Here is a 15037-nt window from a genome sequence, read left to right as displayed (position 1 = left end):
CCCCTTGTTGACTCAATAACAAGAAAGAAAGAAAGTGACCTGAGAGAAATGCTTTACCTTATGCCACATCGCTTAATATCAACACGACTTCAACAGCAACAGTACTATAGCTTATACGCGATCTCGGTTCGACGGTTTGTCGTACAAATTTCTTTGTCTTCTGGCCAGTGAAGTTAAACGGAAAATCTGTTAAAGTCGTTTGCGCGAGGATATCTGTTCCACAAAGGATCTTATGACTCTTCTTTGGATTTTTACACGTAAACATGTTTGTTTTTTGGAAGAGCAGCATTAATATGAGTGATTTGGTGAGTCCGGAGTATCAGGGTTGCGTGGACGGATCTCTGATGGACGGATTTAGTGTTTTTATTCAGGCTCTGTTGGCTGTTCTGGCTTTCAGCACTTTAATGTGTAAGTTTCTTTCGCTTTTTAAACCATACCGCAAATGAAACGATGTTTATTTGTGAGGTGATAGTGTTTTCTATTTTTTTTTTCCGACTACGGATATGATGTAGCACGTGGCTTGGGGTTTGTTTGTTTACAGTCTTGTTAGCTATTGTAGTTTGTGGAGGTACGGTACAGTGATGTGTGAAATGGTTCTTTGGTTTATCATTGGTATTGGTACTTAATTATTAGCATATTTAAATACCATGGTATTTACACGGTACTCCCAAAAATAAAAGTATAAAATATGATTAATACATAAGTGCTTTCAGGGAAATTTTTACTGTTTAGTGTACACTGTAAAGTAGATGACAGCTGTAGTAGTTACTTGCACTTCACCTTTAAAATGACATTGGTGTACTCCGGTTCCTAATATTTAAACAAAACCGGCACATATTTAGATGAGAAAACATTGAAAACTGAAAAACAAATTGACAAAGAAAGAGAAAATGGTGGTTGTTCTAGTTTTGATTCCACCTTATTTAATATCTCTTGTAATCAGTTTTTTTTTACTTCCTGGTGCTTGTCATACTTTTACTCTTCTCATTGTGTATTATATGCTTATTCATAGTTTGACGTGTTTAAACATCAAGCAATAAGGAAACTTTTATGACTTTTAATCAGTAACATTGCCATGTATAATGTCATTCAGTGACCTAAATAAACAAAACCTTGACACCTGTCTCACACATAAATGTGGGTCATATGAAATCGTTTTCTTTCACACGATCTTTATACCATATTTCAGTCACCATTTCATACATCATTATTTTCATTTCAAATGAGGAAGAAGACATTTAGACTTTTTTTTGATGATGCTGATTGGCATTACAGTATATTTTGACAAACTAAAGCTAATAGGTCATAAAGATACGTACAAGCAATATTAATTAAGATACTAGCCTAATGTTTCACCTACCTGACTGGAAATGATAAGAACAAACACAAATGTTGTCAAGATTCTTGCCCTGGAAATCCTGGTTCAGTTTGGCCGACCACAAATGCCTTTTGTTCCTCAAGAACGGTCTTTTGTACTCTTCTACTTGATTTGTTCTAACTTTTGGCTGTCTGTTGTACTCCAAAAGTTTTCCCCGGTCCGACCGATTAGTGACAGCGCAAAACATGACAATAATTGACCATTTTCAGCAGCAATAATCAGCAAAATATGCAAGTTTTGTTCGGTTCAGTGACATTGTTTACGTTCAGTGCCGACCAATGAGGCATCGTGAAAACACTCTATAGTGATGGAAAACATGAAAATATTAGGATATTTCAAAATAGTAATTTCTAGAGATGGCCTTGTCATGGAAATTAAAAAGAAATAAAAAATATTTGATACAAAGTATTAAGTAGCAGTGTCGGGGGTAACGCATAACAAGTAACGCAAATTGCGTAATATTACTTTTTCCAAGTAACTAGTAAAGTAATGCATTACTTTTTAATTGACAAGAAAATATCTGAGTTACTTTTTGCCCCCATTTATTGATTAAAAGCTCTCCTATCCCCATGTTGAGAGAAACTGTGAGTAAGATGTTACTTTAGTTCTAGAATAAATGTAAACGTGCGTTAAATCATCTCACTCACTAAAAAAACAGATACAGTATTCCTCAAAATGAATAAAAACAGTGAAATTCAACGCAAACTTCAATAATTAAATATGTAAAATAATACAAATATCCTTTTATGTATTTCATTCCATTTTATTAACCAATGTCTTTGCTGCCGACCTTTGATGATCCAATTCATCCGTACTAATAAGCAAAAATTCCTTTTTTTGTTTTCCTTTTTTTTTTTTTTACTGCTGAAGAGTTGACATTTTTTTTCTTCTACGGTCTACTGTACAGATGTAAATTTACTTTTCTCTAAGCCTGAGGCTTTTTGTCTAAAAAGGCTTTTGCATTTGCTAAAAATAGAACTTTTTATATTATAAACAAACAAGCAAGCCCTGCCCAGATTTAAAAAGTAATGCAAAAGTAACGTAACGCATTACTTTCCATAAAAGTAACTAAGTAACGTAATTAGTTACTTTTTTAGGGAGTAACTCAATATTGTAATGCATTACTTTTAGTAAGTAACTTTCCACAACATTGTTCAGTAGTCACAAATGACTAGAAAAGTCATAGAAATCAATTGGCAAAAAGGTGCAGGAACCTAGAAATGCAGTATTTCATAAACATTTGTTTATTTCTTAATTGTGGCCCCTAGACTTTGTCACTTAAAATGAATTACAATTCCCATTTTGCTTCCGTAATGTGGTGTATTTCCGAGTGCAACAGGATATTCAGTGAGAAAACATGTAGGCTGATTTTATCAACTGGGAATTGATTGGATCATGACCAAACCAGGGTTTGCAAAAACAATGCCTAAAGATCAGTTTGCCTCCTGATTGACATTATCCAGTAGCTAAGAGAGATCTCAGCAGAAAATGTGAAAGATCAAGTTTTTCTTTCCATAGGAAAATCTTTCGACAGTCGCAAGGATTTCTTTTGAAGTGACTGGATTTTGCCTGCAAAAATGCACAAAAACAACAGCAAATCTGACTGCACCGTAAAAAAAAGTATAATTTCACTTTCCAACCTTTCCTATGAGGTACAAATATTACTCAAAGATTAGATTGTTTAGCTGTGTGGTAACACATGATAACAGCATTGACTCCTGTTGCTCATGTGATGCTCAGAAGTCAAACTCAAAGTTTCCAGCTGGAGGGTTCAAATCATGTGACCTTCCTTTCAAGTTTGAACCCTAAGGTCCAGAGTTGTTTCTTTCCCAATATCTAACTATGTCATGTGATAATTTAGTCCAAGGATACAGAGTGAGCAAATTGTCATTTTTCCAAGAATGTTATTTACTTAGGTGTTAGATGTAGTTTAAAACCTTGAGTTCCACTTTTGGGGTACGGACAGAAATGAAAACTCATCATGCAGCTTGTTGAGGACAAGTTATTTTTCTAAACAATCTAACTTTTGATTTTCACATGTTGGGTTAGGGTTGTGATAGGATAGGTGAAAAAAGGCCAAATTAAAGACCAAATTATGATACTCTTAAAAATAAAGGCTTTAAAAGATTCTTCACAGCAATGCCATAGAAGAACCATTTTTGGTTTCACAAAGAACCATTTCTTACCTTTTTAAAATCTGAAGAACCTTCTTTCTGTGAAACAGAAAGGTTCTTTAGATGTTAAAGGTTCTTTATGGAACCATTTAGAGAAAAAAGGTTCTTCTATGGAATCGTGAAGCACCTTTATTTTTAAGAGTTTTAGGCCTCTCGCCTTAATGTAATGTAAATTTGTAATTCTTACGTCCCAAAAGCAGCTTGTTTTTTTTTTTTTTTTTTGGTCATGCACTGAATAACCTCCAAAAACATGGTTAATGACCTCTGACCTTTCTAGAGTTACACATTACCAGATCTGTGCTGTTCCTGTTGATCATTAAACTTTTTGCTGTGTATAAAGAAAAAAATACCCTAATCATTAGTTATTATCGTAGTACTGGCATTTATTTATTATTTTTTGTTCCAGTAAGAAGTTTGGTTTAGCTTACATTTTCAGGAAAGAAGAAGAGAATATTACGAAAAGCAAAGCTTTCAAAGTTCTGTCTGTGACATTTGTACTGTCAGAGCTCTGCTTTTGCTCGTGTTTTTACTGTATGCACTTCCTCTTTGTTATTTTGGCCACTTCCTGGCTTCTTTTTGGCTGCTTATCTTTGTTGACGTCATCACTGTTAGTTTCCTCGGACATTCAGTAATCATCCTGCTTCTGTTTGGCTGTTGATTAGAGACTAACCGTTTGCATATTTGAAAAACATCCAGATATGTCTTTCAGCTTCTGTTATAGCGGGCTAGTTTGACACAGAGTTACAGTGTTAAATGCAGTTATTCTCTCCCTTGAGAGAGCTTGTTTTGATATACAACAGTGATAACATGTATACAGTCAAGCCTGAAATTATTCAAACCCCTGGCAAATTCTTACTTAAAGTTACTTTTTTTCAACCTGCAAGTTTTTTATTTTGATTAGAAATGACATAGATGTCTTCCAGAAGATAATAAGACGATGTACAAGAGGCATCATTGTGGAAAAAAAATATTACTCATCTTTTATTTATGTTTGAACAAAAAGTGGCATTTCCAAAATTATTCATACCCTTCTCAATAATAAATAGAAAAGCCTTTATTGGCTATTACAGCAATCAAACGCTTCCTATAATTGCTGAGCAGCTTTTTGCATGTCTCCACTGGTATTTCTGCCCATTCATCTTTAGCGATGAGCTTCAACTCTTTCAGGTTGGAGGGACTCCTTGCCATCACCCTGAACTTTAGCTCCCTCCACAGATTCTCAATTGGATTTAAGTCAGGACTCTGGCTGGGCCACTGCAAAATGTAAATTTGTTTTGTCTGCTAACCATTTCTTCACCACTTTTGCTGTGTGTTTTGGGTCGTTGTCGTGCTGAAATGTCCACTGGTGCCCAAGGCCAAGTTTCTCTGCAGACTGCCTGATATTGTTGGTGAGAATTTTGATGTATTGCTCCTTTTTCATGGTGCAGTTTACTGTGATTAGGTTCCCTGGTCCACTGGCTGAAAAACACCCCCAAAACATTAGGTTCCCACCACCATGTTTGACAGTGGGGATTTTGTTCTTAGGGTTGAAGTCTTCTCCTTTTTTACGCCAAATGAAAGCTACATCATTGTGGCCAAAACAATTCAATTTTTGTTTCATCTGACCATAAAACAGAAGACCAGAAGTCTTCTTCTTTGTCCAGATGAGCATTTGCAAAGGCCAAGCAGGCTTTTGTGTGCCTTATCTGGAGAAGTGGTGTCCTCCTTGGTCTGCGTCCGTGGAACCCAGCGGTGTGCAGTGTCTTTTGGACTGTCTGTCTTGAGATGTTGCCACCAGCAGAGCCCAGATTCATCAGGATGGCCTTGGTGGTGATCCTTGGATTCTTTTTCACCTCTCTCACTATCCTCCTGGCCAGCACAGGTGTCACTTTTGGCTTCCGACTATGTCCTCTGAGATTTTTCACAGTGTGGAACACCTTTGCACTGTAGCTACTGGAACTTCAAAACATTTAGACATGGTCTTATAGCCCTTTCCTGACTTGTGAGCAGCCACAATGCGCAGCCGCAGGTCCTCAGTGAGCTCCTTTGTCTTAGCCATGACTGTCCACAAACCAACAGCAGAGAGCTTCTGTTTTTCACCTGTTGAGTTGATTAAAACAGCTGTTCCCAATGAATCATTGTAATTAGGATGCTTTAGAACAGCTTGGACTATTTGGAATGGTATAGAACTTTGGATTTTCCCATAGACTGACAGTTTTAAAAGGGTATAAATAATTTTGGACATGCTACTTTTTGTTCAAATGTAAATAAAAGCTGAGAAGTATTTTTTCCACAATGATGCCTCTTGTAAAATCATCTTATTATCTTTTGGGAGAAGCCTGTGTCATTTCCGGTCAAAAAAAAAAAAAAAACTTGCTGGTTGAATGAATGTAACTTTAAGTCAGAATTTGCCAGGGGTATGAATAATTTCGGGCTTGACTGTATATGTAATTTGTAATTTTTTTTGTTTGTTTAGCTTTTTTCCCCCCTTTAATTTCTTTGATTCAGTTTGTTTTAGTCAAATATTGTAATTTACATTTTGAATATTTATCATATTTAATAAAGTTTTTAATGAAGCAATGTAAACAAAATTATTTTTTTTTTGTTGTTGTTGGTCATTTTTACTTTATTTTAATCTTTTGTTTGTTGTGTATCTGAAATGGGACACAACCCCTTTATTATTCTTAAAAATATCAAATTTTTTTCAACATTTTAAACCTGTAAATCATATTTTTGTTAAATGTTTTGCTTGAAAAGGTGTATAAACTATATTTCTTTAATATAAATGACACCTTATTTGATATTTTGTTGACACAGACAGCCTTTTTGTCTATTTTTTTTTGTCCTGTAATCCCGTCTAAAACAATGTATGTTCATTTGAACCTATGTAGCATAAATAACATATTGGATATTGATCAGAATTAGTACCTTTATTCAGTAAGGATACAATAAATTGATCAAAAGTGACAGTAAAGACATTTATAATCAAATAAGATTTGTATTTCAAATAAATGCTGTTCTTTCAAACTTTCTGTCCATCAAAGAATACAGAAAAAATAATGTATCACAAAAATAATCAGTACAGAAATTGTTTTAGATAATAAGAAATGTTTCTTGTGCCAAAACAGCATATTAGAATGATTTCTGAAGGATTATATGACACTGCAAAAATGCTTTTCTTACTTAGATTTTTTTTGTCTTGTTTACAGTCAAAATATTTTACATTTTGTAAATCAAGATGGATTTTCTAGACAAGTAAAAATTGTCTTGTTTTCAGAAAAAAAAAGTCAAAATTAAGTGCGTTTTTGCTTGATACAAGCTAAATAATCTGCCAATGGGGTAAGAAAAATAATCTTGGTTTCTGTTTGAAGTAAGATTTTTTTGCTTACCCCATTGGCAGATTATTTTGCTTGTTCTAAGCAAAAACTCACTCAATTTTTCTGAGAAAAAAAAAAAAAAAAAAGGAATCCTTCTTGATTTAAGAATTTTTAGATATTTTGACTGGAACGAGACAAAAAATCTAAGTAAGAAAAGCATTTTTTTGCAGTGTAATGATGCTGAAAACTGCTTTTTTTGCATCACAGGAATAAATGACATTTAAATGTTTATTAAATAGAAAATAGTTATGTTAAATTGTAATAATATTTCACAATATTAATATTTTTACACAAAAAAACTGATAATAATACGTCTTTACATCTTTGTCTTTACAGTGAAGAGGTTTCGTGAACCTGTTGGAATAAGAAGACCATGGAAGATCTGGTAATAATATTAAACATTAATCAAGAATTATGGTAAAATACTAAAATAATAGTACTAAAGAGAGCAAGCTCTTATTCTTTTTTTCTTTTCTTCAGGTGCTTTGATACATCAAAGCAGGCCATTGGGGCTCTTGTCATGCATTTTGCCAACATTTTCTTGTCCACGCTCACCAATGAAGATCCCTGTTCTCTGTGAGTCAATTATTAGCCCAATTATTTGTCGAGTTTATTGCTTTAACCTGGCATTAAACTAACCAAATAGGCCTTTTCTGTTTTTACAGATATCTGTTGAACTTCCTGTTGGATGCCACATTGGGAATGCTGGTGATTTGGATGGGGGTGAAGGTTGTTTCCAAGATAGTGGAACATAAACAGCTAACACTGTTGATGTTTGGAGAATATGGTGAGTTACACGGATAAAAGCTGGTTCTAATGGGTGCACAGTGAGGAAAAGAGGTCAGACTGCTGTCATAACGACCACAAAATCATAAACATAAACATAAAGATTCAAAACAAATGAGAAACCGATGTGTCCATTTGAGCCATGTGTTACCACCAGAGGGCGTCGTATGATATGTTTTTCAAATATGTTTGGGTAGTTTCCCCACACTTGCTTTTTCACTCTAAGGGATTCCCTTGGTAAAACACCATAAAAAAATGAAATTACGCACAGGCACACACACATTTACACACGTGCATATGCACTCAAAGCAGATGGAAAACGCCCACCGTTTCACATTATTTTGGCCAAACAATTGTTCATGACTGTTTCTCTGCTTAGATCAGTTTTTGAATCCCAGTTTTGACTGTGTGCCATGTCCAATTTACTCTAACTTTCGAAGGCTGATTATTTAAGTGCTTAAATGCTTAAATCAGTGCTATTACTATAATAAAAATACCCGCAATTTGTCCTCATATTCATTACTTTAATGGAGTTATTTTCTAAGATGTTTTTATACATATATAAGAACTTGAGTGACATATAAACAAATGAGCAAATCTATATATTATAAAATTATAACATAAAATAACTGAATGCATTGATCGCAAAATAAATACATGATGAAATGTCCAAAAATACATGTTAGTTTATAATTACTATAAGTGTTAACGTGTAATGTAATAAAAATATTGATTATTATTTTTACTATTTAAAATACCTGCTTTCTATTTTAATATATTCTAAAATGTCATTTATTCCTGTGATCAAAGGTAAATTTTTAACATCATTACTTCGTCTTCAGTGTCACATGATCCTTCAGAATTTATTGTAATATGCTGATTTGCTGTTCAAAAATATTTTATTTTTAACAATATTTAAAACAGTTGAGTACATTTTTTTTTCAGGATTCTTTGATCAAAAGTGACGATAAAACATTTAGAATGTAAAAAATTCTACTCAGCTGTTTTTAATATAATAATAATAATAATAATAATAATAATAATAATAATAATAATAATGTTTTTTGAGCAGTAAATCAGAATATTAGAATGATTTCTGAAGGATCATGTGACTGAAGTAATGATGCTAAAATGCAGCTTTGAAATCACGGGAATAAAAAGCTAAATTTAATAAAAAAATATATTCAAAACAGTTATTTTAAATAGTAAAAATATTTAAAAATGTACTGTTTTTGCTGTACTTTGGATCAAATAACTGCAGGCTTGGTGAGCAGAAGAGGATTAAAAAAAAAACTAAAATTGTCACATATTGAAATATATCTATTTATTTTCATATTACACTGTTCATTTATTCACTGTTGCAGTACATGATTTATATATTTATTGCTTTTTTTAAATGTATTTTTTTTTTGACAATTTATTTGTTTATTAAACGATTTACTTATTTAATAGGCATATTTCATAGTTAATTTAATTAGTTATTGGTTTATTTATTCATTAAATAAATGTATTCATTTATATCTTAATTTACATATTGCAGTAAATAAATAAATGAATACATATTTCTTTTATGAAAGATTGCAGGGTCCTGTGGTCTTATAGTGTATGTTGATCTCAGCATTTGCTTTGCTGTAGTGGTCTTTTCTCTTTATATTTTCTCTTTTAATTTTTCAATCATTTATGGTTTTGTAAAATTCACTTTTTTTTTTCTTGGATACTGATTGTTTAGCAACTACATAGCAACAGTGTTAAACACTTTACGTGTGTAATAATAAATGTGATAAATCTTCTGTCTTTTAGGTGATCCTCCTCGGGTAGCGGCCTGGCTGGCTCAGTGCTCAGTGTATTTGCTTATTGTTGCTCTGGAGAAAAGTGTAGTCACTCTGGTGCTGCTCATTCCTGGGTGGACCAATGTAAGATAAACATTCACACACACAAACTTTCTGTTATTATTACACAGACTCATCCCACTCGCATCATTTTCCTCTACAAAATGTAGTAATACCACTCTAGGATGGAGAGAACTAGAAGCAGTCCCTAATCCAAATAGTTGTTTAATTTGATTTTGAGCAATATATAACTTTATATTGGAATGCTTTGCTTATTTTTTTATTGTTTTGGAAATTTTCCTTAGTAATGTAATGACATTCATAAGGATGACAAATACTGTTTGGGCCATTGAATGTTTTCAGTGCTTGTGTGAAAACACAAGTTAGTCTAATCTCTATTTTTTGTTCCTTCTCTTTGTTTATCAATCAACATAATAGACAAATTGCTATTTGTACTGAAGGATGTCCTATTATGGAAGGATGAAATGGGGACAGTGATTATAGAGATATTTCATCTGGATTAGTGTGGGAATAATGAGTAGATTATCTGTGCATGATTTCCTCAATAGACTTTTTAATTTCAGTGAGAAAGGCCATAAATCTGTAAAGCTAAATGGTACATCTTTGTACCTTATTTACCCCTAAATGGTACACATTAGTGCTTTAAAAGTATGTATTAGTACCTAAAGTGTGCCTGTTATGGAATTTTAAAAGCTATGTATGAATTATTATTATTATTATTTATTAAATGGATATGCATTTTTAAAACATTAATCACTGATGTGTTTGTGTGTTTTATAGCTGGAGGAGGTGGTGCTGGACTACATCCCAAACCCACAGCTGGAGTTAGCCATCGTCATGCTGATTGTGCCTTTCATTGTCAACGTGAGTCATTCAAGATTCATGCTATCTATCTATCTATCTATCTATCTATGTAATACAATGCAACTTATTTCTGTAAATATATGTTTTCCAGTCTATAATGTTCTGGGTGGTGGACAGTTTAACAATGCGGAAATATAAGAAAATGATATCTCCGGAGGGCTCACGTGACTGTCCAAAGCAAGTAGAAGTGTTGCCAGATGAGAGCAATGATGAAGCTGAGGTGAGAATGTTCATGTGACGCCTCAGTAAATGTACATTTCACTTGTAAAAACCACAGATTCAAACAAAATTGTAATGTTCATGTGAATTATATATCCGAATTTCATTAAATGGATAGTTCAGACAAAAATTATTTCGTCATTAATTACTCACCTTCTTATTGTTCAAAACACGTAGGACCTTTGTTCATTTTTTTAAACACAGATTAAGATATTTCGATGAAATTAGAGAGCTGTCTGAGCCTCCATAGACAGCTACCAGATTAGGGGGCCTCAATGCACTCTCATGCTCACCAGAGCGAGGGCGTTCGGGCTAGGTATTTCTCACGTTTGCCCCAGCAATTTATGGAGAACCATCAATTCCCAGAGTAAAGGGTTTTACAGTACCCCAGCTAGGGGGGTGAGGGCGCTCGGGCAAGGCGTCCCTCTATACAACCCTTGGAGCTCAGTTTCCATTCCCAGAAAAGGGGGGGGGGCACTTCAGCCTGGCATCACCCCCGCCAGGGTGAGGGTATGTGGGTAAGGCATCCCTCTCAACAGCGCATGGTGCTCAGTTTCCAATTCCAGAGAAGGTGGCCGCTTCAGCCTGGTTTCACCCCCGCCAGAGTGATGGTATGTGGGCAAGCTATCCCTCTCAACAGCCCCTCATTCCAATTTGGGCATCTCACTTCCAAGAAAAACGCTATCACTCAAATCGTGATGGCCCGTAAAAAGGCCCTCGCCCGGCCGACCCTCGTCCAGGGTCGCAGCCCAGTCCCTGCCATTCCCGGAGATGAGGCGCTTTGGCCAGTATACCCTGGCGCCTTGTGGAGGGTGGATGTAAGCCCCCCTTTTACACTTTTTTTCCAGCCTAAATTGCTCTAGGGTTTCCGCCCCCTTGGAGCTTCCAACCCCTGCCACTGGGTCACCTCTGGAACTGAACTTTGTCTCACCTTAACCCAGCCAGGGTGAGGGTACGCGGGCATGCGGCCTCTGCTTACCTGATAAAATTACACCCTCGCCTAAATGACCCACCTCATTACTCACATTCATGTTGTTCAAAACCCTTTAAAAGACCTTTGTTTATCTTCGGAACAGAAATAAGGATATTTTTGATGAATTCCGAGAGCTTTCTGACTCTCCATAGACAGCTACCAGAGTAGGGGACCTCAATGCTCTCTCGCGCCCACCAGATCGAGGGCGTTCGGGCTAGGTATTTCTCTTATTAGCCCCTACAACTTATGGAGAACTGTCCATTCCCAGAGTAGGGGTTTTACGGTAGCTTCACCCCCGGCCAGTGGCAAGGCGCTCGGGCAAGGCGTCCTTCTGTATAACCCCTGGAGCTCAGCTTCCAATCCCAGATAATGGGGGCACTTCAGCCTGGCATCACACCAGCCAGGGTGGGGGTACGTGGGCAAGGCATTCCTCTCAACAGCCCCTGATGCTCAGTTTTCATTCCCAAAGTAGGGGAGCAGTTCAGCCTGGTGTCACCCCACGAGGGTGAGGGTATATGGCCAAGCTATCCCTCTCAAAATCCCTCGCTCCAATTTGGGGATGTCACAAGAATAATACAATCGCTCAAATCGTGACTTCTCTTAAAAAGTCCCTTTCCCGACTGACCCTCCTCCAGAGTTGCAGCCCGGTCCCCGCAATGCCCAGGGATGAGGCGTTTGGCCCAAGTCCCCCTTTCACAGTTTTTTTCCAGCCCAAATTCCTCCAGGGTCTCCGCCCCCCCTGGAGCCTCCGAGCCCAATCGCTGGTCACCTGGGGGCCTGGGAGGGAACTTTGACTTGCCACACCCCAGCCAAGGTGAGGGTACATGGGCCTGCGGCCTCTCAAAACGGCCCCTGCACGTTCAAATTTCAATAATATTAATCGCCTAAACAATCCACCTCCAGGGACGTAGCCTGATCCCCGCTGTGCCTAGGGACAAGGCGCCACACCTGTTATACTTAGGCACCTTGTGTAGGGTGGACGTTTGGCCCAAGTCTCCCTTTGACACTTATTTTTTCGAGCCCAAGTTTCTCCAGGGTCTCCACCCTGCCGAGCCTGTCCAAAAAGGGAAAGGATATGTGGGGCCTTTGGCCTCTCTAAGGGTCCCTGCTTTTTCTGGTCTGTGTTTTTTTGCCAAGCACTCAAAACTGAAGTCCACAAATTTACGCATCGACCAAAATCGTGACAGCATGTAAAAACGCCCTTGCCCGACCGACACTCTTCCAGGGTCGCGGCCCGATCTCCGCCGTGCCAAGCCATATCATTACGGTTATGAACAGTTTTGATGTCCTTACTACCTTTCTGGGCCTTGAACATGTCAATTGCATTGCTTACCCTTTAATTGTCAGATTAGGTAGAAATAGATTAGTAACAAATGCCCATTCTAATGTTTTACTCATGGGTCTGGATTGCAAGGTTTGGAGTGAAGTGTGAAGTGTGTCATTTCTGTAGCACCAAAAGGAATTGCAAAAGCTGTCATCATATTATCATGTGCAATCCCCAGGATGTTCTTTATACTGGGCTTAACAAATCAGTGTTGAGATACAGGAACAAATGAGCCAGTAAAAAATTCCTTAACCTGATCCTAATGACCCTGCTCCCTATATCTGTTCCTCAAGACATTTCATCCTAGTTTAGATAAATTCAGTGGTTCTTAGCGGGTTAGTCTAGTCTTAAGTAGGGAAAGCAAAGCTAATGCAAATAATAAAATGCAGTTAACCAATTGTGTATAGTTACAATGCCATGGATTTACCAAATTTTACAATGGAGAAGTGACACATTTTATATCATTGACCTCAAAAAGCACATACCCATTCAAACTCAAGTGCATTTTTGTGGAAATTCATCATCACTTGGTAGAAATTAACCAAATTAGACAGAAGACAGATGTGTAAATTGAGCTCATCCTCACAAATCATACAAAATGCCTAAAACAAAATTAATTATGACCCAGACTACATAATAGAGATTAATATCATCAGACAAACCAAAATGTGTTTTCTGTGTTGAATTATTTGCTGTCAAGAGCATGAAACGCATTATTTTTCCCATTCAGCCTATGTTACTTTGACAGATTTCCATATTGTTGGCTTATTTAGTATATGATATACTATTTATAAATCAAAATGTTTGATTATACAGGCAGCCACTTGATGTCCAATGTAAAATCTGGGTCCTCAAGCAAAACTATTAAAAACATATTTTATTAGCTTGGCTTTATTCTTGCATATGATTTAAAATGAAATCTGCCATCTGAAGTGAATGTTTTGTTTCTGGGGTTGTATATGAATAGTTTGATTGTGTGTTTGTGTATTGTATTCTTCTTCTTGAATGGTGGGATTGTGCTATATGAATGTGATTACAGGACAGATATTTTTTATTATATTTTCGTCATTTGACCAAAGAACTTTCCAAAGGCCGATGACCTCTGGGGTCAAATGTTCTCCATTTGTTGAGCAATAGGGGGTCTTTTCCATCTCTTTTCCCTTGTTTTCGTCTTATCATCTTTTATTTTTTCTCATCCCTCTTTCCCTCACTCCTCCAGTTGTGGAAGTGTGCCAGCTGCTCACAAATCATCCGTTTGTTCAGCGGGAACAGTGACATTTGGAACATGTTTCCATAAGCTCATGCTATAGAGAATGAAGCCAAATCTGTGGAAAAGTGTGTTTGATGAGTGCCGATATGAACGAGGACATATGAAGCTGGTCTAGTGTCAAACTTCTGCTGAATTCGTGCATCTGGGCTTCTGGTTTTGTAGTCAATAGATTTACGCAACAATAAAGTGATCCAGCTCACATGAACGGGAAAATGATCATGTGTAAAATCTGGCCAGGCTCTTCAAACTGTGTTTGTGTTTGTGTTTGTGTAGGTGCTGCTAAAGGAAGATGAAGATGATGCTGGCGTGTGTTCTGAACAGGAAGAACATGTCTCAACAGAAGAGGTGTTAATACGAGTCTGTATGGAAGTTTAGAGAGTGGGTGCGGCCATTTGTAAATTCTATGGGCGTGGCTTCCAGTCTCATCCATCTCCAGCTGTTTTTAGCTGTACAAAACAGTTAGTTTTGCTGCTTGATATTGCAAATTGGTGTGTCTTACCATATTATTTGAATGTATTATCTTAATTATGAGCACACTGGTTTGTACTGCAAACAGTTTTTACAGTTTACTGTTTTACTAGTTATTCTTTTCATTATTTCCCTACATTAAATAATGAACTGAATGTCTCACCTATAGGCTTACTTCCGCATTGAGGAAAAACAGAGATAGGCTATCTCTGTTCCTAAACTTAGTGAGCTGCCTTGTTGTTTACTTCCTACATAGGCAGCTACCTTGTAACTTCAAAATGGAAACTCATAAGTGACTGATTCAGAACACTTTTAACTAGGCTTAAACTCAGTGCAACACACAAATAGAACTTTTCACGTTAAGTACACACTGGA

The 15037-nt window shown here is 36.5% G+C and overlaps 1 protein-coding gene across 1 annotated transcript; it reads left to right on the top strand.

The window, feature by feature from the left end:
- The first annotated feature begins 22 nt into the window (after positions 1-22).
- Positions 23-14569, top strand: LOC141334044 (store-operated calcium entry regulator STIMATE-like). Its single transcript, XM_073839199.1, has 8 exons — positions 23-408; positions 7245-7293; positions 7389-7484; positions 7574-7695; positions 9495-9607; positions 10325-10408; positions 10500-10628; positions 14468-14569. The coding sequence occupies exons 1-8, from the start codon at positions 264-266 to the stop codon at positions 14567-14569; spliced, it is 840 nt and encodes a 279-aa protein (XP_073695300.1). The 5' UTR covers positions 23-263.
- The last annotated feature ends 468 nt before the right edge of the window (positions 14570-15037 follow it).

This window comes from Garra rufa, chromosome 4 (genome assembly GCF_049309525.1).
Source record: "Garra rufa chromosome 4, GarRuf1.0, whole genome shotgun sequence".
NCBI classification, from domain to species: domain Eukaryota; kingdom Metazoa; phylum Chordata; class Actinopteri; order Cypriniformes; family Cyprinidae; genus Garra; species Garra rufa.
This window is presented reverse-complemented; position numbering and strand designations above follow the sequence as displayed.